The sequence below is a fragment of the Salmo salar genome, chromosome ssa15, assembly GCF_905237065.1.
Source record: "Salmo salar chromosome ssa15, Ssal_v3.1, whole genome shotgun sequence".
Taxonomy (NCBI): domain Eukaryota; kingdom Metazoa; phylum Chordata; class Actinopteri; order Salmoniformes; family Salmonidae; genus Salmo; species Salmo salar.
Genome location: NC_059456.1, coordinates 40,369,364 through 40,395,803, shown reverse-complemented (window position 1 = coordinate 40,395,803; position 26,440 = coordinate 40,369,364). Strand labels below are relative to the sequence as shown.

General features: G+C 44.2%; 1 protein-coding gene across 2 annotated transcripts in view; it reads right to left on the bottom strand.

Annotated features, from left to right (window-relative positions):
• The window catches only part of aig1 (androgen-induced 1 (H. sapiens)), a 48,321-nt gene that overhangs the window by 20,747 nt on the left and 1,134 nt on the right, over positions 1–26,440 (bottom strand). The window contains exons 2-3 of one of the 2 annotated variants that reach the window (XM_014144502.2): positions 18,919–19,074; positions 9,332–9,433 (exon numbers count right to left, since the gene is read on the bottom strand). In XM_014144502.2, coding sequence (XP_013999977.1) covers positions 9,332–9,433; positions 18,919–19,074 — 258 coding nt within the window. Of the gene's footprint in view, positions 1–9,331; positions 9,434–16,521; positions 16,801–18,918; positions 19,075–26,440 lie in introns of those variants that run through there. The other variant, XM_045695720.1, reaches the window with a different exon arrangement.

Here is a 26,440-nt window from a genome sequence, read left to right as displayed (position 1 = left end):
TCATTATCAAGAATGTGGACACCATTAGAGTGCATTGGAAGCCGCAATCATCCCAGCAGTACATTGGATGGGACGTTGATCGATTGACAGAGACCTCTACTTTCACAAGAGTTACAGTTGGGACTGTAAAGACTGTTACTTTAAATGGCCATCTCCACCATCCCACAGTCTAAACAAACCCCAAAGTCACAGCAGGGGCTTACAGTTACACACAATCTTCTCCTCTGCAAAGGGCCCATTCCACATTTGTCTGTGGGCACTGCTATTTTCCACTCTTAATGACTGCCCACAAATCCAGCACAAGGAATTGGACTGAAATGCCACAAACAGTTCAGAGACAGTTTAGGAGGCAGTCTGCAGAGTTTACAGACTCTTCAGTCCTGTTGCTCTCTGTAAGACACGGTACTAACTTCAAAACTAAGAGACGGAGTCAGGGAGAAAATTTAGCATTATACTGTATATAGAGATACACATCTGGGAAAAGAGTACCACAATATGAGTCATAATACCCATAAAACCTAGCATTCAAGGAAGGAAATGGGTACAATAATTTTTCCACCCCTCATTTTTCCCATAGGGGATTTTAGAATAAGGGCTATGTTTCGTGTAGGCTTACCCTGGCGTGACGTTTTGATAACCGTGTAAATCTCTCTAGGACTGTCACGGATTTCCCCGGTACTGCTGCTCATTCCATGCCCCAGTTCCGGAGGTCTACCTCACCGGCCTCCAGGCGTCACTGAACTGTCTCATTACACACACCTGATTCCCATTCCCCCTGATTAGTATTTGTATAATTGTGCCCTCTGTTCCCCATTGTCCTTGTCGTTTATTGTTCCCATGTCCGTTGGTCTTGTGAGTACCTGTGCTTTGTTGTTTCGGCTTTCGTGCTGCGTGTATTGTGCACTTGTTATTACGGGTCTCGTCCTGTGTATTATTATTACGGGTCTCATTCCGTGTATTGTTGTGCACTTGTTATTACGGGTCTCGTCCCGTGTATTGTTATTACGTGTCTCGTCCCGTGTATTTATTAGAGGTTTAACCTCGCTCTTTGTTTGGGTTACATCCCTGTGTTTTTGTATACGTGGTTGTTTTGGGCTTCGCCCCCATGCCTTTTCAGGGCATGTTGTATATTTTGGGTGGAGTATAAAAACCCCTATTACGAATTCCTGCGCCTGTCTCCAATCATTTATACAACGTGACAAGGACATGGTGACTGTATTTACCCCCCAAAAATGCAATGCTAATTAGCTGCTAATGTGGCTATCATAAAGAACTACAAATGCCATGATGGTCTGAACGAGACTGTCAAGTTGAGGTAAAGGTAAGAATCTCTAGATTAACTATCTAATATTAGCTAAATTTAGTAATGAATAAATTGGCTACATTTCTTTCAATATACAATTTTGTGAACTGTCTTGTGCATGTTTTAAATTGACACAATACCTGTTAGCAAAGGTGTCAGCTAGAGACACTGCATTTGAGGCTGCATTTATTGTAGCTGGGGATTTTAACAAAGCAAATTTGAGAACAAGTCTACCTAAAATCTTACAGCATATTGATTGAGATACGTGCATGCGCAATACCCTCGACCACTGCTACTCTAACTTCCGTGATGAATACAAAGCCCTCCACCACACTCCCGTAGGGCAAATCCGACCACGACGCCATCTTACTCCTTCCGTCTTAAAGGCAGAAACTCAAACAGGATGTACCAGTGATGAGAACCATTCAACGCTGGTCCGACTAATCGGAAGCCACGCTTCAAGATTGTTTTAATCACACGGACTGGAATATGTTCCGGTCAGCCTCAGAGAACAACATCGAGCTATACGTTGACTCGGTGAGTGTGTTTATAAAGAAGTGCATTCGAGATGTTGTACCCACTGTGACTATTAAAACCTACCCTAACCAGAAACCGTGGATGGATGGCGGCATTCACGCATTTAGCGCGATCCACCGGATTTAACCATGGAAAGAGGTCTGGGAACATGTCTGAATATAAACAGTGTAGCTATTCCCTCCACAAGGCAATCAAACAAGCAAAATTCCAGTACAGGGACAAGGTGGAGTCCCAATTCAACGGATCAGACACAAGACATATGTGGCAGGGTCTACAGGAAATCACGGACTACAAAAAGAAATCCAGCCACGTCACAGACACCGACGTCACACTTCCAGACAAACTAAACACCTTCTTTGCGCGCTTTGAGGGTAATACAGTGTCACCGTCGCGGCCCGCTAACAAGGACTGCACCCCCCCTCTCCTTCTCCGTGGCTAACGTGAGTAAAACATTTAAACGTGTTAACCCTCGCAAGGCTGCTGGTCCAGATGGCATCCCTAGCCGTGTCCTCAAAGCATGCGCAGACCAGCTGGCTGGTGTGTTTACGGACATATTCAATCAATCAATCCCTATCCCTATCCCAGTCTGTTGTCCCCACATGCTTCAAGATGGCTACCATTGTTCCTGTACCCAAGAAGGCAAAGATAACTAAACTAAATGACTACCGCCCCGTAGCACTCACTACTGTCATCATGAAGTGCATTGAGAGACTAGTCAAGGATCATATCACCTCCACCTTACCGGCCACCCTAGACCCACTTCAGTTTGCATACCGCCCCAACAGGTCCACAGACGACGCAATTGCCATCACACTGCCCTATTCCATCTGGACAAAAGGAATACCTATGTAACAATGCTGTTCATTGACTACAGCTCAGCATTCAACACCATAGTACCCTCCAAGCTCATCATCAAGCTGGAGGCCCTGGGTCTCAACTCCGTCCTGTGCAATAGGGTCCTAGACTTTGACGGGCCGCCCCTAGGTGGTGAAGGTAGGAAACAGCATCTCCACTTCACTGACCCTTAACACTTTGGCCCCACAAGGGTGCGTGCTCAGCCCCCTGCTGTACTTCCTGTTCACCCACGACTGCGTGGCCATGCACGCATCCAACTCAATCATCAAGTTTGCGGACGACACAACAGTAGTGGGCTTGATTACCAACAACGACGAGAGCCTACAGGGAGGAGATGAGGGCATTCGGAATGTGGTGTCAGGAAAACAACCTCTCACTCAACATCAACAAAACAAAGGAGATGATCGTGGATTTCAGGAAACAGCAGAGAGAGCACCCCCCTATCCACATCGAAGGGACAGCAGTGGAGAAAGTGGAAAGTTTTAAGTACCCCGGCGTACGCATCACAGACAAACTGAAATGGTCCACTCACACAGACAGTGTGGTGAAGAAATCTTCAGGAGGCTGAAGAAATGTGGCTTGTCACCCAAAACCCTGACAAACTTTTACAGATGCACAATTGAGAGCATCCTGTCGGGCTGTATCACAGCCTGGTATGGCAACTGCACCGCCTTCAACCGCAAGGCTCTCCAGAGGGTGGTGCGGTCTGCACAATGCATCACCGGGGGCAAACTACCTGCCCTCCATGACACCTACAGCACCCGATGTCACAGGAAGGCCAAAAAGATCATCAAGGACATCAACCACCCGAGCCACTGCCTGTTCACACTGCTACCATCCAGAAGGCGAGGTCAGTACAGGTGCATCAAAGCAAGAAACAGCTTCTATCCCAAGGTCATCAGACTGCTTAACAGCAATTACTAACTCAGAGAGGCTGCTGCCTACATTGAGACCCAATCACTGGTCACTTTAATAAATAGATCACTAGTCACTTTATACAATGCACTCTAAATAATGCCACTTTAATAATGTTTACATATCTTACATTACTCATATTACATGTACAGTTGAAGTCGAAAGTTTATATACACTTAGGTTGCAGTCATGAAAACTTGTTTTTCAACCACTCCACAAATGTATTGTTAACAAACTATAGTTTTGGCAGTCGGTTAGGACATCTACTTTGTGCATGACACAAGTATTTTTTTCAAACGAATTGTTTAGACAGATTATTTCACTTATAATTCACTGTATCACAATTCCAGTGGGTCAGAAGTTTACATACTGTCACGCCTGACCATAGAGAGCCTTTTTATTCTCTATTTTGGTTAGGTCGGGGTGTGACTAGGGTGGGTGATCTAGTGTGTTTATTTCTATGTTGGCCTGGTATAGTTCCCAATCAGAGGCAGCTGTTTATCGTTGTCTCTGATTGGGGATCATACTTAGACAGCCATTTCCCCACTGGTTTTTGTGAGATCTTATTTTGAGTTAGTGCATGCTGCACCTCTTATGTTACGGTTCATTGTTTGTTTCTTTTTTGTTTTGTAAGTTTCACAAAAATAAAGATGTGGAACTCAGAGCACGCTGCGCCTTGGTCCGTCTCTCCACACAATCGTAACACATACACTAAGTTGACTGTGTGTCATAAGCTTCGTCTAAGTGTCCATACTTATACTTTTATAAACATGAACACTAAACAAAACAAGAAAACGAACGACAGTCCTGTAAGGCTACACAGCTATACAAAGAAACAACCACCCACAAACACAAGAGAAAATAAACCCACTTAAATATGGCCTCCAATTAGAAGCAACGACAACCAGCTGCTTCTAATTGGAGGTTGTTTACAAAACCCACATAGAAATAGAAAACATAGAACATAAACCCGAAACACACAAAACAAACACACCCCTGCCACGTCCTGACCAACTACAAAATGACCCCTTACTGGTCAGGACGTGACACTGTGCCTTTAAACAGCTTGGAAAATTCCAGAAAAATATTTCATTGCTTTAGATGCTTCTGATGGGCTAATTGACATAATCTGAGTCAATTGGAGCTGTACCTGTGGATGTATTTCAAGGTCTACCTTCAAACTCATTGCCTCTTTGCTTGACATCATAGGAAAATCAAAATAAATCAGCCAAGACCTCAGAAAACAATTGTAGACCTCCACAAGTCTGCTTCATCCTTGGGAGCAATTTCCAAACGCCTGAAGGTATCACATTCATCTGTACAAACAATAGTACGCAAGTATAAACACCATGGGACCATGCAGTCGTCATACCGCTCAGGAAGGAGACACGTTCTGTCTCCTAGAGATGAATGCATTTTGGTGCAAAAAGTGCAAGTCAATCCCAGAACAACAGCAAAGGATCTTGTGAAGATGCTGGAGGAAACCGGGAAAAAAAGTATTGATCTTTATCCACAGTAAAACGAGTCCTATATCGACATAACCTGAAAGGCCACTCAGCAACAAAGAAGCCACTGCTCCAAAACCATCATAGAAAAGCCAGACTACGGTTTGCAACTGCACATGGGGACAAAGATCGTACTTTTTGGAGAAATGTTCTCTGGTCTGATGAAACAGAAATAGAACTGTTTGGCCATAATGACCATTGTTATGTTTGGAGGAAAAAGGGGGAGGCTTGCACCATCTTAACCGTGAAGCATGGGGGTGGCAGCATCATGTTGTGGGGTTGCTTTGCTGCAGGAGGGACTGGTGTACTTCACAAAATAGATGGCATCATGAGGGAGGAAAATGATGTGGATATATTGAAGCAACATCTCAAGACATCAGTCAGGAAGTTAAAGCTTGGTCGCAAATGGGTCTTCCAAATGGACATGACCCTAAGCATACTTCCAAAGTTGTGGCAAAATGGCTTAAGGACAACAAAGTCAAGGTATTGGAGTGGCCATCACAAAGCCCTGACCTCAATCCTATAGAAAATGTGTGGGCAGAACTGAAAAAGCGTGTGTAAGCAAGGAGGCCTACAAACCTGACTCAGTTACACCAGCTCTATCAGGAGGAATGGGCCAAAATTCACCCAACTTATTGTGGGAAGCTTGTGGAAGGCTACCCAAAATGTTTAACCCAAGTTAAACAATTTAAAGGCAATGCTACTAAATACTAATTGAGTGTACGTAAACTTCGGACCCACTGGGAATGTGATGAAAGAAATAAAAGCTGAAAGAAATAATTCTCTCTGCTATTATTCTGACATTTCACATTCTTAAAATAAAGTGGTGATCCTAACTGACCTAAAACAGCCCTTATTTTAAGTGTTTTTAAAATCCCCTGTGGGAACAATTAATGATGGAGAAACAATTGGAACGATTTCCCTGTTTGACCGCTAAGTTTTATGGGTATCATGACACCTCCACTGTGGGGCTCCATGAGGAGGTGATATTGTTACAACCATTATTGGTACAACCATCTGTGATGAAAACTTAATAATAATCCAAATACATTTCCACTTAGGTAAATAAATACACCAAGAGGGAACACACCAAAGTAAAAGAGAAGGGACATGAATAGTTGATGTGGGGGAATCAGAGGGCTGCTCTTGTGGAAAGGGTGCTGTGGTGTATCACATTGTCCCCTGGCTTTACACTTGGCAGCGCAACTAAAGTCCTGGCTGAGACGTAGGGGGTGTTTACCACGGATAATCAGTCATAAAGACCCCAGCGCACAATGAGGTCCATCTCAAGGCACAGTGTCATTTAAACGTCCCCTGAACCGACCTGCTGAATGAAATATAAGCCTGCTCTGACAGAGGGAGAGAGAGGCTTCCTTCGAACGCCACAGGGGCCCAACAAGAATAGAATACCTCCAACTTGTCTGTTTCTCTCAATCTTCCACTTGTTTTGTTGGTTTCTGACTCGTTGTTATTGTGAACCGGGACATTGGTAGCCAGCTGGCGCCATCCCTACATATGTATCCCTCTGGGGAAATGTAAAATGTTTACTTGCAGCATTGACATGCGTTGAGCTGCTTTGAACCTGGACTGTTCGCGGTGAGAGATGTCTGGAATTAACATTACAGTACAGAGACAGTCCTCTCTCAGCAGCCCACTTATAACATAGTGAAGACGTGGATTATTGTTGAAGCGAGTTTGACGCAGGTGGAACTCGGTGGAACTCTCACAGAGAACGCGCAACGCCTAACTGTTTAAGTGGCGATGAAGTGACTCTGCCCTAATTGTCACAGTCACATTAAGGGAGGCCTGTTAAGCTTGCCAAACATGCAGCACAAGGGTTTGACAACATCAAAACATGTGCTGAGGAAAACTGTTCCGTATATTCCCGCTTTGGTGACAAATGCTCTAGAATTCACACTGGTTTATTTTCTCTTCCTTTGTGTGTCTTCTGGAAGGCAAATCTCTTGATGGCAGATTTACACTTTCCGTGGCACGCTTTTGAAGTCACGTCTCTCTTTACTTTGTGAACTTGAAAGGAATATTCAGGGGGGGATATTCTGCATAAATTAACGGAACGTTACTAGGACATTCAGTGGGATATCACTTTGACAGTACTACATGCTGTACCAACAGCATTGTAATCAGAGCCCTCCTTACAGAGTCTATAAAACATTATTGTCTTCTCTTTGTGCCTTCCCTGAATAACGTTATCTCTAGGGCTGTGTGCAGCAATGCACTGTGTCAGGGACTGTGTGAGAATGGTCTGTTGTATGTCCCACACTGAGGGAAAGGTGTGACCAGGTTTCTATCAACACCTCTCTCCCCTGCATCGCTCTGTGTGCATCAAGGCTTCATTGTGTGGTAGACAGGGTGCACAATAACTCCTGCCTGCCTTCCTTTCCTCTGTTACATCCTGCTGCCTGTTTGCCTGTGTATTTGAATCTTCAACCAGCAGCCCTGTGGTATGCAGTGTGATGAGGCGATAGATATATAGGGCTGAACTAGGCCAGGCTCTCTTGCTCTGTAGTGAACTGTAATAGCAGACACGGGCCAGGCCAGACTGCCAAACAGTAACATGGTCCGGTCACTCCCTCCTCACACAGAAGGGAGCGGGAGACAGTTGCCGTGGCAGCGGGGATAAACAAACAAATGCGGTACCATGGAATGTGGCAAAATATTTACTATGGAGTAACTCTGCTGCTGCAGTCGTCACCCGTCCAGTGCTCAGAGCTCACATATCTGGAAGGTTTGCATATTATGAATTGTTTTCAGCTGTTGGACCCGTTGTGGTTATTTCCTGGGGTTGGCCCTTAGCAACAAGGTTAGCAGGACTGGAGGCCAGGCCACTTTCTGTGAGTGTGTCTGTTCTGGGTTGGACAGGGTCATGTTGGTCCACATGATTGTTGAGGCGCTGGGAAACATCTCGTCCTGATTTGCGGAATCATAATCATTGATCTGTTTATGTTTGATCCGAGCAATTGGGACTTGAATTGACCGTAGCAACTCAGATTCCAACACACACAACAAACAACACTCCTGGCTGCTGTGGATATGGTTCAGTGTAAGAAGCTTGAGGATATGAGTCCGGCACTTTTGCATAGCGCCGCTTGAAAATTATCTGATTTATCTCTCACGTGATCCCTACTGAATGGAAAGGTTGCATTCCCATAGTTACAATCTAAACAAGGCGTCGTTCCACGGTTTGACTGAAAAAGGTATGCAGATATTCGGTAGTATAGCCCATTAAACATAATTTAATATCATCATCTGTGACGCTTTGGACATTTGCATACACTTCAACCCAAATTGCTTACACAGAATTTATCATTGCTTACACAGAGTCTTAGTGAACACAGTTATTGTTACGTAGCAACCAGTCTGTGTACTATTATTGGTTCGCTAGCCACGACACAGACTACTACAATATGTCGCATCCATCAAGACATCCATTGAGACTTATTTACCTTACATACACTGTCTGTGCACACAGCTGGAGGCTTGACTCTTGTTGTAGGAATGGGATGTGATTGTGGAGCCAAAAGCCATGCAGCGCGTGCACACACACACACACACACACACACACACACACACACACACACACACACATTGAACACAGCCATCAATCACTAGTCTCACCTGCTAGAATAACAAGTCTGTCATCTAATTGTGCCAGCAGGAGGGCTTCAGTTCCATCTGATTGATATCAGCAGTTGAAAAACCTCTTCCCATTGTTTTGACTGCTGACGTCAATATGACCATAGAGAAGGTTTGTTCTTATTGAGGAGAACAAAATGTGCCTCGCTACTTGTCTGCTATTATAGGAAGCGTTTAGGCACCATTAGCTGCCCATTGTCCACTGTGACTAATGTCTGGGGCTCCAGATATGCTCTCAAATGTCTATTTATTTACTGAGTGGGTTCTTAAATAGTGATGGGAAAATGCTTATGGCCTATAATAAATACCTCAACTGGAGTAACTGTTCGTATTAACTGTGATAAATGATTATGTTAAATGACAAATATGACCACATAGAAGTGTGGTGGGTGAAATAACATTTATCTTTGGGACTAAATAACATTTGTCTTTTTGACAAAAATGTATGCATAACCATTATCTTATTCTAGCTCTTATTTTCTAGACACCCTGTACTAGCCATACTAAATAATGTAATGCTATGACAGGCCTGGGAACAGTATAGTAGACAGACAGTACTCACCATGCCGTGATTGAGCCACTGGGGTATGAAGTTGTCCAGCAGTCTGGGGTACACCAGGTCTCTGTCATACAAGTACAGGGCCCAGAACATGGTCACCACAAACTGCAGAGAGACAGGGACATAGGAGACATAGTGAGGACATAGGAGACATAGTGAGGACATAGGAGATATAGTGAGAACATAGGAGGCATAGTGAGGACATAGGACTAATTCAAAGTTAAACTTCACTGCACTTGGCACTGCACTTATAGTTGTTGGTAAGTTAATGTTTTGTGCTGGAAATACTAGGTTGGAATATTGCGTAACGTGAGGTTGTGGTAGTCTATAAATATGTGACACACATACCATTACACACCCAAATGTACAGCACCTTGAGCCATGTCATAGGACACACCATCCAGCCTCGTGAAGCTATGGGCCCAGGGGGTCAAATAACCATGAATGTTTACATGCTGCCCATGTTATGCCAAGAAAATATAGTTCAACCTATCCAAAGGGGAGATAAAAAATACGGTATAAATTGTGTTTTCAGATCTAAGTCTTCATATTATATTATCATGTCATATTTTTCAGACAAGATAAATATGTCTGTAATTTGAATGGCAATGCAATGGTCTATTTCTATTTTCCAGACCATATCCGCCCGCGTTTTACACCCTCTGGAGACGCGGTATCCCTCAGGTCATCATGTACCCAGGAAATCCCCTGGTTCTGTTGTGGCCCTTCTCTTCCCTGTCTCTCCACGAGGTTTCCTGCTTGGCCTGACCTGGCCCGGGTTGAGCTTGACCCTGCCGCCCCCACAGTCTGCTCCTCTGAGGACAGTCCTGGAGCGCAGAGATGTCAGCCTCTGACCTGAGCACTAGCTATCTCCTCTATCCATTCCTCCTTCAAAGGCAGGCTGCCTGGCACTCTCAACGAGGCGAGCTAGCGCCAAAGCCCACCATGCAGCCGTGAGGTGAAGCGAAGCGACAGTTCTGGGCTAATGTTTTCATATCAGCATACCATAATTAATCCCTAAGAGCTGACTTCTTCTCCGCTCCTTGTCTCTTATCCCGACGCTTCTCCACAAGCCCTGTATGCCCCCTGTAGGAAGGACAGTAGTAAGCTTGTGAGGAGATCAAACACACTGCAAAAACAAGCATGTTATTGTCGAGTGTACAGGCTTTGAAAGGGGCTATTTGAAGTTCCTGCTCCATGGAGTGGAGCAGCTTCCTCGGTGAACGAATTCCAGTTCTGCCCGTAATCTCTTTGATCCAGATAGTTCTAACTGCTCCCGACCATACCCAACTACCCAACCTATTAGCATTAATCAACCTCGATTAGTGATGTGACAGAATTCTGTTTTGCTTCGTATTCTCACAGTATTTAACTGGATCTCTGTTTTCCAGTAAGTTTCCGATGACTTGCCGCTGTAGCCAAATAAACAGGCTGCGTTACAAGGCCACGGCAGGCAGGCCTGCTGAATGGAGAGCATTGACTCTGAGGGAGCAGCTTATTAAAGCCCCTCGAAAGCGAGAAACAGCATTTCTTATTTCCTCTCCGATGTGCAGAGTGCGAGTAAATGGACTCGGTCTGAGACAGGTAGTTTATTTAGACATTTCACATTTCCACACCCTCAGCCTTTTTAGCTGCATGGGCTCCATGTCATCGGGCCCGTAGGGAAACCACACCTGGCCCTGTCAGGGGCCTTCAAGCCTGTCCAGGAGCCAAACCATCCACAGCCCAGTTAGGTGGATGGAATTACCTGGCCTACCATCTGCGCCTCAGACGGATGCATGTGAGATGCCCCGGATATTGTGCCCTGATGGCACGCTCTCCTCTTTCATCATGTCGAGAGGTGGGAAGAATGAAGGGGTGCGCTCGACCCTGCCAGGGATGCATTCATACCCGACCAATTCAGGGAGAATACACACACACACACACACACACACACTAGAGCACTAGAACAGTCTAGAGATACACATATATTATCCTTACCAAACATCACCGTCGACTGGGGCTCATTTTTCCCAGCATTAGCCGCGACACTAATGACATCCATTGTGTGGTGTGTAAACTGAACTGCATGGCCAACTCTCAGACAGGGGCTGGTGCCAAGTGGCTCATCATATAGCAGCCTGCACTGCTCTGTGATGGTGACGCTAGCAACTGGTCGCTGGTTTTTAGGAGGACACCTAAGGAGCAGCGCGTGGTCTCTCTCTCTCTGCTCTGCTTCTGTATTGACACATGTCTTACAGCCTACCCTTACAAAAAAACACACGTGAAATCGCATTTTCACGTGAAATAGCGGTTTTCACATGTTGAGGTTAAATTTCACGTGAAACCATTTTATCACATGTATTACATTTAGAGTTCACATGTTAACACCATCTTTTCACACGAGAAGAAAAACATGTTTTCACCTCACACAATTGCAGTTGCACATGTGAAAACCATTCACTTGTGAAAATTGAATTTGCAGTTTCACATGTAAGAGACATCTGCATTTGAAAATGTAGCTTCCACATGTGGAATTGCAAGTTCAGCTGTGATGGTGAAATAGTGTTATTCTCCTCATGTGAAAAGGTGGTGTTACCATGTTGCAGTAGTAGCAGTGTTTTCACATAAATCTTTTCAAATTCTGTAATGGCGTTCTGTAAAAATGTAACTTAGCCTACCTGAGTATAAGCAAACAAAAAAACGTTCATCCAGAGGTGGCGCTCCTAGTAGCCGGGGACTTTAATGCAGGGAAACTTAAATCTGTTTTACCAAATCTCTATCAGCATGTTAAATGTGCAACCAGAGGGAAAAAAACTTTGGAACACCTTTACTCCACACACAGAGACCCATACAAAGCACTCCCTCATCCTCCGTTTGGCAAATCTGACCATAATTCTATCCTCCTGATTTCTGCTTACAAGCTAAAATCAAAGCAGGATGCACCAGTGACTAGATCAATAAAAAAGTGGTCAGATGAAGCAGATGCTAAGCTACAGGACTGTTTTGCTAGTACGGACTGGAATATGTTCCTGGATTCTTCCTATGGCATTGAGGAGTACACCACATCAGTCATTGGCTTCATCAATAAGTACATCGATGACGTCGTCCCCACAGTGACCGTACGTACATACCCCAACCAGAAGCCATGGATTACAGGCAACATCTGCACTGAGCTAAAGGCTAGAGCTACCGCTTTCAAGGAGCAGGACTCTAACCCGGAAGCTTATAAGAAATCCCGCTATGCCCTCCGACAAACCATCAAACAGGCAAAGCATCAATACAGGACTAAGATCGAATCGTATTACACAGGCTCTGACGCTCGTCGGATGTGGCAGGGCATGCAAACTATTACAGACTACAAAGGGAAGCACAGCCGAGAGCTGCCCAGTGACACAAGCCTACCAGACGAGCTAAACTACTTCTATGCTCGCTTCAAAGCAAATAACACTGAAACATGCATGAGAGCACCAGTTGTTCTGGAAGACTGTGTAATCACGCTCTCTGCAGCTGATGTGAGTAAGACCTTTAAACAGGTCAGCATTCACAAGGCCGCAGGGCCAGACAGATTACCAAGACGGGTACTGCGAGCATGCGCTGACCAAATGGCAAGTGTCTTCACTGACATTTTCAACCTCTCCCTGTCTGAGTCTGTAATACCAACCTGTTTTAAGCAGACCACCATAATGCCTGTGCCCAAGAATACTAAGGTAACCTGCTTAAATGACTACCGACCCGTAGCACTCAAGTCTGTAGCCATGAAGTGCTTTCGAAAGGCTGGTCATGGCTCACATCAACACCATTATCCCAGAAACCCTAGACCCACTCCAATTTGCATACCGCCCCAACAGATCCACAGATGACACAATCTCTATTGCACTCCACACTGCCCTTTCCCACCTGGACAAAAGGAACACCTATGCGAGAATGCTATTCATTGACTACAGCTCAGCGTTCAACACCATAGTGCCCTCAAAGCTCTTCAATAAGCTAAGGACCCTGGGACTAAACACCTCCCTCTGCAACTGGATCCTGCACTTCCTGAGGGGCCGCCCCCAGGTGGTAAGGGTAGGTAACAACACATTAGCCATGCTGATCCTCAACACAGGGGCCCCTCAGGGGTGTGTGCTCAGTCCCATCCTGTATTCCCTGTTCACTCATGACTGCATGGCCAGGCACAACTCCAACACCATCATTAAGTTTGCCGATGACACAACAGTGGTAGGCCTGATCACCGACAACGACAAGACAGCCTATAGGGAGGAGGTCAGAGACCTGGCCGTGTGGTGCCATGACAACAACCTCTCCCTCAACGTGATCAAGACAAAGGAGCTGATTGTGGACTACAGGAAAAAGAGAACCGAGCACGCCCCCATTCTCATCGACCTGGCTGCAGTGGAGCAGGTTGAGAGGTTCAAGTTCTTTGGTTTCCACATCACCAACAAACTAACATGGTCCAAGCACACCAAGACAGTCGTGAGGAGGGCACAACAAAACCTATTCCCCCTCAGGAGACTGAAAATATTTGTCATGAGTCCTCAGATCCTCAAAAGGTTCTACAGCTGCACCATCGAGAGCATCCTGACTGGTTGCATCACCGCCTGGTATGGCAACTGCTCGGCATCTGACCGTAAGGCGCTACAGAGGGTAGTGCGAACGGCCCTGTACATCACTGGGGCCAAGCTTCCTGCCATCCAGGCAGGAAAGAAGCAAGAAGAACGGATGGCAGTGGGAGTTTACTCGCTCGCCTACAGATTCTCAGAAGGCTGCCCGATCTGCGGCCCCTTTTCCTGCGTCTTTTCTTCACGCAAAAGGCATGGATCTGGGCCTGTTCCCAGAAAGCAGGATATCCTTCTTGTCGGACTCGTTAAAGGAAAAAGTTTATTCCAGTCCGTGGTGAGTAATCGCTGTTCTCATGTCCAGAAGTTTTTTTCGGTCATAAGAGACGGTAGCAGCAACATTATGTACACAATAAGTAAAAAAATAAGTTACACAAAACGGCAAAAAAAACTAACAAAATAGCACTATTGGTTGGGAGAATGTAAAACTTCAGCCATGTTCTTTGGCGCCATCTTGATCACTGCCTGGTATGGCAACTGTTTGGCCTCTGACCGCAAAGCACTACAGAGGGTAGTGCTAACGGCTCAGTACATCACTGGGGCCAAGCTTCCTGTCATCCAGGACCTCTATACCAGGCGGTGTCAGAGGAAGGCCCTAAAAATTGTCAAAGACTCCAGCCACCCTAGTCATAGACTGTTCTCTCTGCTACTACACGGCAAGTGGTATCGGAACACCAAGTCTAGGTCCAAGAGGCTTCTAAACAGCTTCTACCCCCAAGCCATAAGACTCCTGAACACCTAATCAAATGGCTACCCAGACTATTTGGATTGCCCCCCCCCCCCCTTTTACACTGCTGCTACTCTCTGTTGTTATCATCTGTGCATAGTCACTTTAATAACTCTACCTACATGTACATATTACCTCAACTAACTGGTCCCCCCGCACATTGACTCTGTACCGGTACCCCCCTGTATTTAGTATCGCTATTGTTATTTTGTTATTTTACTGCTGCTCTTTAATTACTTGTTACTTTTATTTCTTATTCTTATCCGTATTTCTTTTAAACTGCATTGTTGGTTAGGGGCTCGTAAGTAAGCATTTCACTGTATACCTGTTGTATTCGTCACATGTGACTAATAAAATTTGATTTGATATAATAATTCAAGTGTGTTAAAATGTATATATATTTTTCTGAGCCATCCATTTGGAGTGTTACAGCTGAAGGCACACGCCTCTCTTCTTCATACGTTGGTCAGTGACCGTTGGAAGAAGCCCAGTGTAAAGGACAGAGAAGCCCAGTGTAAAGGACAGAGAAGCCCAGTGTAAAAGACAGAGAAGCCCAGTGTAAAGGACAGAGAAGCTCAGTGTCTTCTTATTTATCTTTTTTACCCCTTTTTCTCCCCAATTTCGTGGTATCCAATTAGTAGTTAGTCTTGTCCCATCGCTGCAACTCCCATACGGACTCGGGAGAGGCGAAGATCGAGAGCCATGCGCCCTGCGAAACACGACCTCGCCAAGCCGCATTACTTCTTGACACACTGCTCGCTTTACCCGGAAGCCAGCCTCACCAATGTGTTGGAGGAAACACCATACAACTGGCGACCGAAGTCAGCGTACATGCGCCTGGCCCGCCACAAGGAGTCGCTAGAGGGTGATGGGACAAGGAAATCCCGGCCGGCCAAACCCTCCCCTAACCCGGACGATGCTGGGCCAATTGTGCGCCGCCTCATGGGTCTCCCAGTCTTGGCCGGCTGTGATACAGCCTGGGATCAAACCCGGGTCTGTAGTGATGCCTCTAGCACTGCAAAGCAGTGTCTTAGACCGCTGTACCTCTCTGGAGGTCTATTATTTATCCTTTTTAACATGTTAAAATTAGCGCTGTCAGAGTTAATCAGTTAACTCAAAGTCACTTTTTATCATTTTTGTTTGAAAGTGTTGAAACAATGAAAACATCCAACATACATAATCTATATACTAAAAACAACAATGTCAAAACAAGTTGACTTTGAGGTTAAAGAAAGTGTCTTTATCAATTTACCTGATTTTGATAATATTCCTTTAATGCTTTTTGTATAAATAAATCTTAAATTACAGCTCAATTTGAGCAAATTATGAATTTGCGGTTAATCGTGATTAATCACAGCAAATCCTGCGATGAACTCGATAAAATTTGTTTGACAGTCCGAGTTGACATTTAAATGTGAAAATGCACATGTCAAAGTGTAGCGGGCATGAATCGGTCATGGTTGCTCATGGTCACGTGATGAGGTAAGCCCCGCCTACGACTTCAAAATTAGTTTTGGCCCTTTTGGTCGAATGTATGACAACCACATGTCTGACTCACATGTTTTTTGCACGTTCTTTTTTTTCATGTGTTTTTTGTAAGGGTACCTACGCAGAAGAACACAGGATCAAACTCCCGTCCCAGCACACGTCACATGATCTATGGTAAACAAGGACTGTGATACACAGAACATGCCTGTCCCTATTTCACTATAGGCCATGTTAAAAATGATGATGACATGACATGTAATTTTCTTCTTACTTATTACACAGTGACTAGGCCAAAGTTAGTAAACATGAAATGATGTCCCTATCTTTTGGCTCGAGGCCTGGAAAAACCAGCATATTGGCAACCAGTATCTTCCCAGTACCTTATAAATACACATCTCTGTACGAACCCCTCAGCGCCTGCTGCCTGGGCACCCTGGCCCTTCGCCACCTCCTCACTGTATGAAACTAAAACATCACCTCTTCCTGCAACAGAAAAAAAAGACGGCAGCAAAGATCCAATTTAAATATTTTCAGAGTAATTATCAGATGGCAATCATGGACACAAGGGCATATAAAAGCAAGACAAACACAGTTTCCTTTTTCTCGTTGCCTGCCCGCTGCCTGCTCGCTGCCTCTAAGGCTGTCACATGACACCCATCCTGATAGATGACTTGGCATTTGCAAAGCAAATGGGCCGTGCTGCATCTAAGACAATGTGACTCGGTGTCCCTACTTATGCAAAGGCCCTCCCAGAGGCCAGTGCAGTCCAGTAAGACCACAGGCAGCAGTATGCACCAGGGAAAGGTGTCCACTGACTCACACGGAAGGCTAGCTAGGGGACTTTTCCTTTCCGTCAGCCTTTCGGTTTCACATGTGAGAAGTGAGACAACCCTGGATTTGGCTGACCTACATATAGGCTAAAGACTAGCATGTGTCTGGCGACCTAGAAGAAAAACAGACACTTGTTTAGTATGTGGAGTTGTTGAGTTTCTGTTATACTTCTCAGATACGGTGCCTTCGGGAAAGTATTTGGACCCCTTGACTTTTTCCACATTTTGTTACCTTACAGCCTTATTCTAGAATGTATTAAAAAAAAAATAATAATCAGCAATCTACACACAATACCCCATAATATAATGACAAAGCGGGAACAGGTTTTTTGAAGTTTTTGCAAATGTATAAAAAAATCTTTTTAAAAATACCTTATTTACATAAGTATTCAGACCCTTTGCTATGATACTAGAAATTGAGCTCAGGTCCATTGATCATCCTTGAGATCTTTCTACAACTTTCTACAACACACCTGTCTATATAAGGTCCCACAGTTGACAGTACATGTCAGAGCAAAAACCAAGCTATGAGGTCGAAGGAAGCGCTCCGATACAGGATTGTGTTGAGGCACGGATCTGGGGAAGGGTGCCAACACATTTCTGCAGCATTGAAGGTCCCCAACAACACAGTGGCCTCCATCATTCTTAAATGGAAGAAGTTTGGAACCACCAAGACTCTTCCTAGAGCTGGCCGCCCGACCAAACTGAGCAATCAGGGAAGAAGGGCCTTGGTCAGGGAGGTGACCAAGAACCCGATGGTCACTCTGACAGAGCTCTAGAGTTCCTCTGTGGAGATGGGAGAACCTTCCAGAACGACAACCATCTCTGCACCCCTCACCAATCAGGCCTTTATGTTAGTGCGGCCAGACAGAAGCCACTCTTCAGTTAAAGGCACATGACAGCCCGCTTGGAGTTGCCAAAAGGCACCTGAAAACTCTGAGACCATGAGAAACAAGATTCTCTGGCCTGAATGCCAAGCGTCACGTCTGGAGGAAACCAGGCACCATCCTTACGGTGAAGCATGGTGGTGGCAGCATCATGCTGTGGGGATGTTTCTCAGCGGTAGGGACTGGGAGACTAGTGAGGATTGAGGCAAAGATGAACGAAGCAAAGTACAGCAAGATCCTTGAAGAAAACCTGCTTCAGAGTGCTCAGGACCCCAGACTGGGGTGAAGGTTCACCTTCCAACAGGACAACGACCCTAAGCACACAGCCAAGACTATGCAGGAGTGGCTTCGGGACAAGTTTCGGAATGTCCTTGAGTTGCCCAGCCAGAGCCCGAACTTCAATCCGATCGAAAATCTGAAAATAGCTGTGCAGCTACACTCCCCATCCAACCTCACAGAGCTTGAGAGGATCTGCAGAGAGGAATGGGAGAAACTCCCCAAATACAGGTGTGCCAAGCTTGTAGCGTCATACCCAAGAAGACTCAATGCTGTAATCGCTGCCAAAGGTGCTTCAACAAAGTACTGAGTAAAGGGTCTGAATACTTATGTAAATGTAATATTTCTGTTTTTTATTTAGTATAAATTAGCAAAAATGTATAAAAACCTGTTTTTACTTTGTCATTATGCAGTATTGTGTATAGATACTTTTTTGGGAATAGGCTGTAAGGTAACGCAATGTGGAAAATGTCAAGGGGTCTGAATACTTTCCGAATATAAACATATGGTCATTGTGGATCTGTGGTTTCAAGCATCTAGACTGTCAGAGTAAGAAAGGCAGTTCTTAACAATGCAGAGCATTTACAGTGTCTTCTGCTTCTTTCTCAGTGAATTTGTGCATCTTTGGCGTACTGTAAAAGGGAAACTATCATAGTCCCAGATCTGGTTGTGCTGTACAGTATAGTCTACTTCAATGGTCGTTGAGTTAGCGGTACAACACAATCAGATCTGAGAGCAGACTCCAACGCTCCAGGCCTACTGTAGTGTTGTGACTATCGCTCACCACTCCAACAGGGAAGGCCAGCACGGCCATCATCCAGTCCCTCAGGCCAATGAGCTTCCTAAGCTGCCTGTCCTGCTCCTGGTTCTCACTGCCCTTGGTCAGCAGGCTGGACAGGTCTGTCAGCACACACACGCCAAAGAACACTGCCTGGATCACCTACAGCAGGGAAGGAGAGGACAAAACGATGTGTTCTTAGAGATAAGAGCAGTCGCAACAGATTACACAATAGTTAGACATTATCATGTCACACTTTTTTAGCAGAATAGCTGCTTCAGGAGTTGTGTCACGGGACAAAGAATTTTACAACACAATTTAAATCCGGAGAGGTGAACAGGAGATTATTTTGGGTCACAAAATCAGTAGAGTTCGTCATCTCTCAAGAGGACAGTAGCATTAAATATTAATATCACATTATATTCATGGGAAGCATATGAATCCCAAAAAGCATATCTATAAAACATTCATATGTATATCAAAAAGGAGTTCATTGAGGTGTCCTCTAAAACACAACACATATTTTGCAATACATACATTTAAAAAAAAATACATATTTTATATAGCAATAAAATAATTATATAACAACTGAACAATTACATAAACCTCATACTTTCAATGTCTGTCCCCTTAAGCTAGCATATGTAATTTTATGTGGGTCTATGAGCAGTCAGTGGCAGCGGTGGGGATTATTTTAGCATTAAATTAAGAGCTAGAGAAGATAACAGGGTGTCTTTATATCCACAGCAAAAATCCAACAGACTGGAAAGTGTGACTTTCATTCTCATTTAATTCAATGTTTCATTTAAGATTCCAGGAACCCGCATTATCTTTTCGGTCCAAAAATCGCGTTGCAGAACTTGGTTCCAGGACAGGGTAGTGCCCAGCGACCGCATTAGTGTGACACCTAGCTAACACGCCAGACAGCTGTTTCATTTCTCAGGCGTTTTTGCAGTCTTTATATCATTGACTTACTTTTTTGCCTTTGTAAGCAGCAGGTTGAGCCTGAGGCTATGCAAAAAACGAATGCCTTCCAGATTCTTTTTCACTTATCTCAAATGCAACGGGTTTGGAAAACAGAGCTCTCACAGGGAATGAATGCCAAAAGCTAAGCATAAAACCCTTTACCATTTCTACTGGCTCTTTTCCCTGCCCTGTATCGCAGGCATTTAGGAGCAACCACAATAATTCCTGGACTGGAGCTCAGGTTATAAAGTGTTGCTCCACACAACTCAAATGTCTGCAGCTGGGAGAGTGGAGCCCAGAGGGAGTCTGGGAAGGAGAATATGGAAGCTGCATGAACAAGAGAGATACAGATAGAACCAGTTTAGAAGTTTAACAGCTGTATATACTACAGCATAATGTAATTACAAGCCTGAACATATCCAACATGTATTGCCCAATATAGACTAATGGGAAGCAATGTAATGTCTAGGAACCTAATTACCTCCACAGTTAGCAGAGGCTGACAGGAGAGTAGAGTAATGCATCATGTCTTACTTAGCAAAGGCATTAGGCACTGTCCTACACTCCCCCTAACCCTCTTTACATGTGCTGTGTAGTGTGCTGGCCAGGTGCAGAGAGGCCCTTAATAAGGACTGGGTGGTCTAGGGACGGGGACAGTATGTAAAGCCAGACAGAATATCTCTCTGTCCACACCTGCCCCCTCTGGGCATCACCTGACACTCTGTGGCAGAGGGGATCTGCACTCTGGCACTGCAGCTATGCCACTTACATAATGCGCATGTGTGAGTGTGTGTGTGTGTGTGTGTGTGTGTGTGTGTGTGTGTGTGTGTGTGTGTGTGTGTGTGTGTGTGTGTGTGTGTGTGTGTGTGTGTGTGTGTGTGTGTGTGTGTGTGTGTGTGTGTGTGTGTGTGTGACATAAAACAGATGACACATGCTCTATATGGTTACTTATTTGGCTTAAAGGCTCTATGCAGCTGTTTTTATCACACTATCAAATCATTTTCTGTGTAACAATTAAGTGCCTTACTGTAATAGTTTTTCAATAAAATAGTCAAAAAGAAACAAAAATCACCTTTTAGCAAAAAATATTTCTCAAGCAAGAATTTTGCCTAATTGGAGGGACATAAAAACCTGAAAACTAGCTGTTATTGGCAGAGAGGTTTTGGAATGCTCTTTGTTATTTTACCTTGTTATTTTAGCTAGTATACTGTTGTTTAGGGCAGCTCTCATTGTTTTATTTTACTGCGGAGCCCCTAGTCCTGCTCAACATGCCTCAGATAGCCCCCTTGTCCCACCCCCACACATGCAGAGACCACACCTAGCTTAACTGGCACCTCCAGAGATGCAACCTCTCTCATCGTCACTCAATGCCTAGGTTTACCCCCACTGTACTGGCACCCTACCATACCCTTGTCTGTACACTATGCCCTGAATCTATCCTACCACGCCCGGAAATCTGCTCCTTTTATTCTCTGTTCCGAACGCACTAGACGACCAGTTCTTATAGCCTTTAGCCGTACCCTCATCCTACTCCTCCTCTGTTCCTCTGGTGATGTAGAGGTTAACCCAGGCCCTGTGTGTCCCCAGGCGCTCTCATTTGTTGACTTCTGCAACCGTAAAAGCCTTGGGTTCATGCGTGTTAACATCAGAAGCCTCCTCCCTAAGTTTGCTTTAATCACTGCTTTAGCACACTCCGCCAACCCTGATGTCCTAGCCGTGTCTGAATCCTGGCTTAGGAAGGCCACCAAAAATTCTGAACATTTCCATCCCCAATTACAACATTTTCCGTCAAGACAGAACTGCTAAAGGGGGCAGAATTGTTATCTACTGTAGAGATAGACTGTAGAGTTCTGTCATACTATCCAGGTCTATGCCCAAACAGTTTGAGCTTCTACTTTTAAAGATCCATCTCTCCAGAAATAAGTCCCTCACTGTTGCCGCTTGTTATAGACCCCCCTCAGCTCCCAGCTGTGCCCTGGACACCATATGTGAATTGATTGCCCCCAATCGATCGTCAGAGTTCGTACTGCTAGGTGACCTAATTTGGGATATGCTTAACACCCCGGCCGTCCTACAATCTAAGCTAGATGCCCTCAATCTCACACAAATTATCAAGGAACCTACCAGGTACAACCCCAAATCCGTAAACATGGGCACCCTCATAGATATAATCCTGACCAATTTGCACTCTGAATACACCTCTGCTGTTTTCAACCAGGATCTCAGCGATCACTGCCTCATTGCCTGCGTCCGTTATGGGTCCGCGGTCAAACGACCATCCCTCATCACTGTCAAACGCTCCCTAAAACCTCTGCGAGCAGGCCTTTCTAATCGACCTGGCCCGGGTATCCTGGAAGGATATTAACCTCATCTCGTCAGTAGAGGATGCCTGTTTGTTCTTTAAAAGTGCTTTCCTCACCATCTTAAATAAGCATGCCCCTTTCAAAAAATGTAGAACTAAGAACAGATATAGCCCTTGGTTCACTCCAGACTTGACTGCCCCAGCACAAAAACACCCTATGGCGTACTGCACTAGCATCGAATAGTCCCCGCGACATGCAACTTTCAGGAAAGTCAGGAACCAATACACACACTCAGTTAGGAAAGCAAAGGCTAGCTTTTTCAAACAGAAATGTGCATCCTGCAGCACTAATTCACAAAAGTTTTGGGACACTGTAAAGTCCATGGAGAATAAGAGTACCTCCTCCCAGCTGCACACTGCACTGAAACCAGGAAACACTGTCACCACTGATAAATCCACGATAATCGAGAATTTCAATAAGCATTCCTCTACGGCTGGCCATGCTTTCCACCTGGCTACCCCAACCCCAGCTAACAGCTCTGCACCCCCCGCAGCAACTGGCCCAAGCCCCCCCTGCGCTCCTCCTTCACCCAAATCCAGACAGCTGATGTTCTGAAAGAGCTGCAAAATCTGGATCCCTACAAATCAGCTGGGCTAGACAATCTGGACCCTCTCTTCCAAAAATGATCCGCCGCCATTGTTGCAACCCCTATTACTAGTCTGTTCAAACTTCATATCATCTGAGATTCCTAAAGATTGGAAAGTGGCCGTGGTCATCCCCCTCTTCAAAGGGGGAGACACTCTAGACCCAAACTGTTACAAACCTATATCCATCCTGCCCTGTCTTTCTAAAGTCTTCGAAAACCAAGTGAACAAACAGATCACCGACCATTTCGAATCGTGACCAGTTTGACTCTTTTCTCTGTATATATCAATGATGTCGCTCTTGCTGCGGGTGATTCTTTGATCCACCTCTACGCAGACAACACCATTCTGTATACATCTGGCCCTTCTTTGGATGGACACTGTGTTAACAAACCTCCAAACGAGCTTCAAAGCCATACAACACTCCTTCCGTGGCCTCCAACTGCTCTTAAATGCTAGTAAAACGAAATGCATGCTCTTCAACCGATCGCTGCTCGCACCCGCCCGCCCGACTAGCATCACTACTCTGGACGGTTCTAACTTAGAATATGTGGACAACTACAAATACCTAGGTGTCTGGCTAGACTGTAAACTCTCCTTCCAGACTCACATTAAGCATCTCCAATCCAAAGTTAAATCTACAATCGGCTTCCTATTTCACAAACAAAGCCTCCTTCACTCATGCTGCCAAACATACCCTCGTAAAACTGACTATCCTACCGATCCTTGACTTCGGCGATGTCATTTACAAAATAGCCTCCAACACTCTACTCAGCAAATTGGATGCAGTCTATCACAGTGCCATCTGTTTTGTCACCAAAGCACCATATACTACCCACCACTGCGACATGTATGCTCTCGTTGGCTGGTCCTCGCTACATATTCGTCGCCAAACCCACTGGCTCCAGGTCATCTATAAGTCTTTGCTAGTTACACTGGTCACCATAGTAACACCAACCCGTAGCACACGCTCCAGCAGGTATATTTCACTGGTCATCCCCAAAGCCAACACCTTCAACACCGCCTTTCCTTCCAGTTCTCTGCTGCCAATGACTGGAACTAATTGCAAAAATCACTGAAGTTGGAGACTTATATCTCCCTCACTAACTTTAAGTGTCAGCTGTCAGAGCAGCTTACCGATCGCTGCAGCTGTACACAGCCCATCTGTAAATAGCCCATCCAACCAACTACCTACCTCATCCCCATATTTGTTTTTGTTTTTCTGCTCTTTTGCACACCAGTATTTCTACTTGCACATCCTCATCTGCACATATATCACTGTAGTGTAAATTGCTAAATTGTAATTACTTCGCCACTATTGACCTATTTATTGCCTTATTTAATTTGCACACACCGTATACAGATTCTTCGATTGTTATTGACTGTACTTTTGTTTATCCCATGTGTAACTCTGTGTTGTTGTTTTTGTCGCACTGCTTTGCTTTATCTTGTCCAGGTCACAGTTGTAAATCTGAACTTATTCTCAACTGGCCTACCTGGTTAAATAAAGGTGAAATAAAAAATATACATTTTGGCAAGCCAAAACTCCGCCCATGTAAAACCTGCTGATTAGAAGGTCCTGTGTAAATTGTATTTTCAAACAGCAACTATCTGGAAATAACTCTGATCACATTTATTCACACGTTTACAGTGTTTGTTTCATCAGCTTTTGAACAATATGATACAAAACACAGGAAAAACAGAATTGTACCTGCATTGGGCCATTAAAACTGATTATTTTAACTAACAACTTGGAAGTGAGAGAACATTTTAAACCAAAAGTATGACTCAAACAAACTTTCAGTTTCATAATCTGTCTGCTAGTTGCCTCACTTTTTATCCGAAGAGGCACTATGCTAAACTACAACGAAACTTTTCAGATCATATGATATGATTCCTCCAAACACAGGGGTTAGACGTTTTGTTCTGCCTATTGATTAATGTGGACAAAGGCCAGCTCTCACTGGTGGTATCAACCCACTGGACAGCCCTGTGTTCTGCTCCTCATGTATCCACGATGGAAACCCACATCTGAATGACTGAGTCCCAATGAAAACATATCTACAGGCTAAAATCACAGCTAGGCAGCCAAGGAGTTTTCCGCTAGACTTCTATCCCATTCGCCCTGAGTAAGGTCTGATTCTAAAGCCTGCGAGCGAGTGGCATCTCTTTCTGTGGATATCTTTTGCTGTGACAACATCTCTTTGTTGTCTGCTCTAATAATAACTGATTCATATAGCAACACTTAATCATGATGATGACGTATAGAATAAAGCGAAACCAGTTATTCAAAAGGCCTAGCTGTTTCATGTCAAACTCAATCCATATCAACCTCACATCATGTTACCATCATTTGTTGTGCCCCTATTTGTGTGAGCTAAAACAGAGCATACACTACCCACTACCAGTGTAACCACTGGGCAAAAAAACTGGTTGAATCAATGTTGTTTCCACGTCATTTCAAAATAATAAAATCAATATGATGATGTTGAATCAACATGGAAAATTGATTGGATTTGCGAAGAATCCTCAAAGTAAGGGAAACGTTATTTTCTTCACCCAACTTTTAACCTAAATCCAATGACATGGTGACACTTTCTGTTGATTTCATGTTGAATTCACGTTAGTTTACAAATCAACCAAATGTAAATCAAAACTAGATGTTGAACTGAAATCTGTTCACAGTGGGGTGTGAGTAGCAGTGGTGTAAAGTACATAAGTAAAAATACTTTAAAGCACTACTTAAAGTTTTTTGGGGTATCTGTACTTTACTTTACAATTTATATTTTTGACAACTTTTACTTTTACTTCACTACATTCCTAATGAAAATGATGTACTTTTTACTGCATACATTTGCTCTGACACACAAAAGTACTCGTTACATTTTGAATGCTTAGCAGGACAAGACAATGGTCCATTCGCACTTATCAAGAGAACATCCCTGGTCATCCCTACTGCTGCTAATCTGGAGGACTCACTAAACACACATGCTTCATTTGTAAATTATGTGAGTGTGCCCCTGGCTATCCATAAATCACAAAAACAAGAAAATGGAGATGTCTAGTTTGCTTAATATAAGGAATTTTAAATGATTCATACTTTTACTTTTGACACTTAAGTATATTTTAGCAATTACATTTACTTTTGATACCTAAGTATATTTAAAACCAAATACTTTTGGACTTTTACTCAAGTAGTATTTTACTGGGTGACTTTCACTTTTACTTGAGTCATTTTCTGTTAAAGTATCTTTACTTTTACTCAAGTATGATAAATGGGTACTTTTTCCACCACTGGTGAGTAGCCACATGCTTTGATACCTGAGAAAAATAAAACTAATACGCACAAGAATGAGAGAATCCATCATAACAATAGGACATTGCACATTTTCATTACAGAAAATTGGGAGCTAAATCTAAGTACTATTCCTGGGGTTGGCATATTCACGTCACATTGCCGTTTTTATCATCACGGCAGTAACTCATCATGACTAAAGACAGAATCATGACTAAATAGTAAACACACACATGCACACACACAGATGCACAAACATGTGCGCACGTGCAACACGCACACACATTTTGTTGTCAGGATTTATATGATAGGCTTAAACT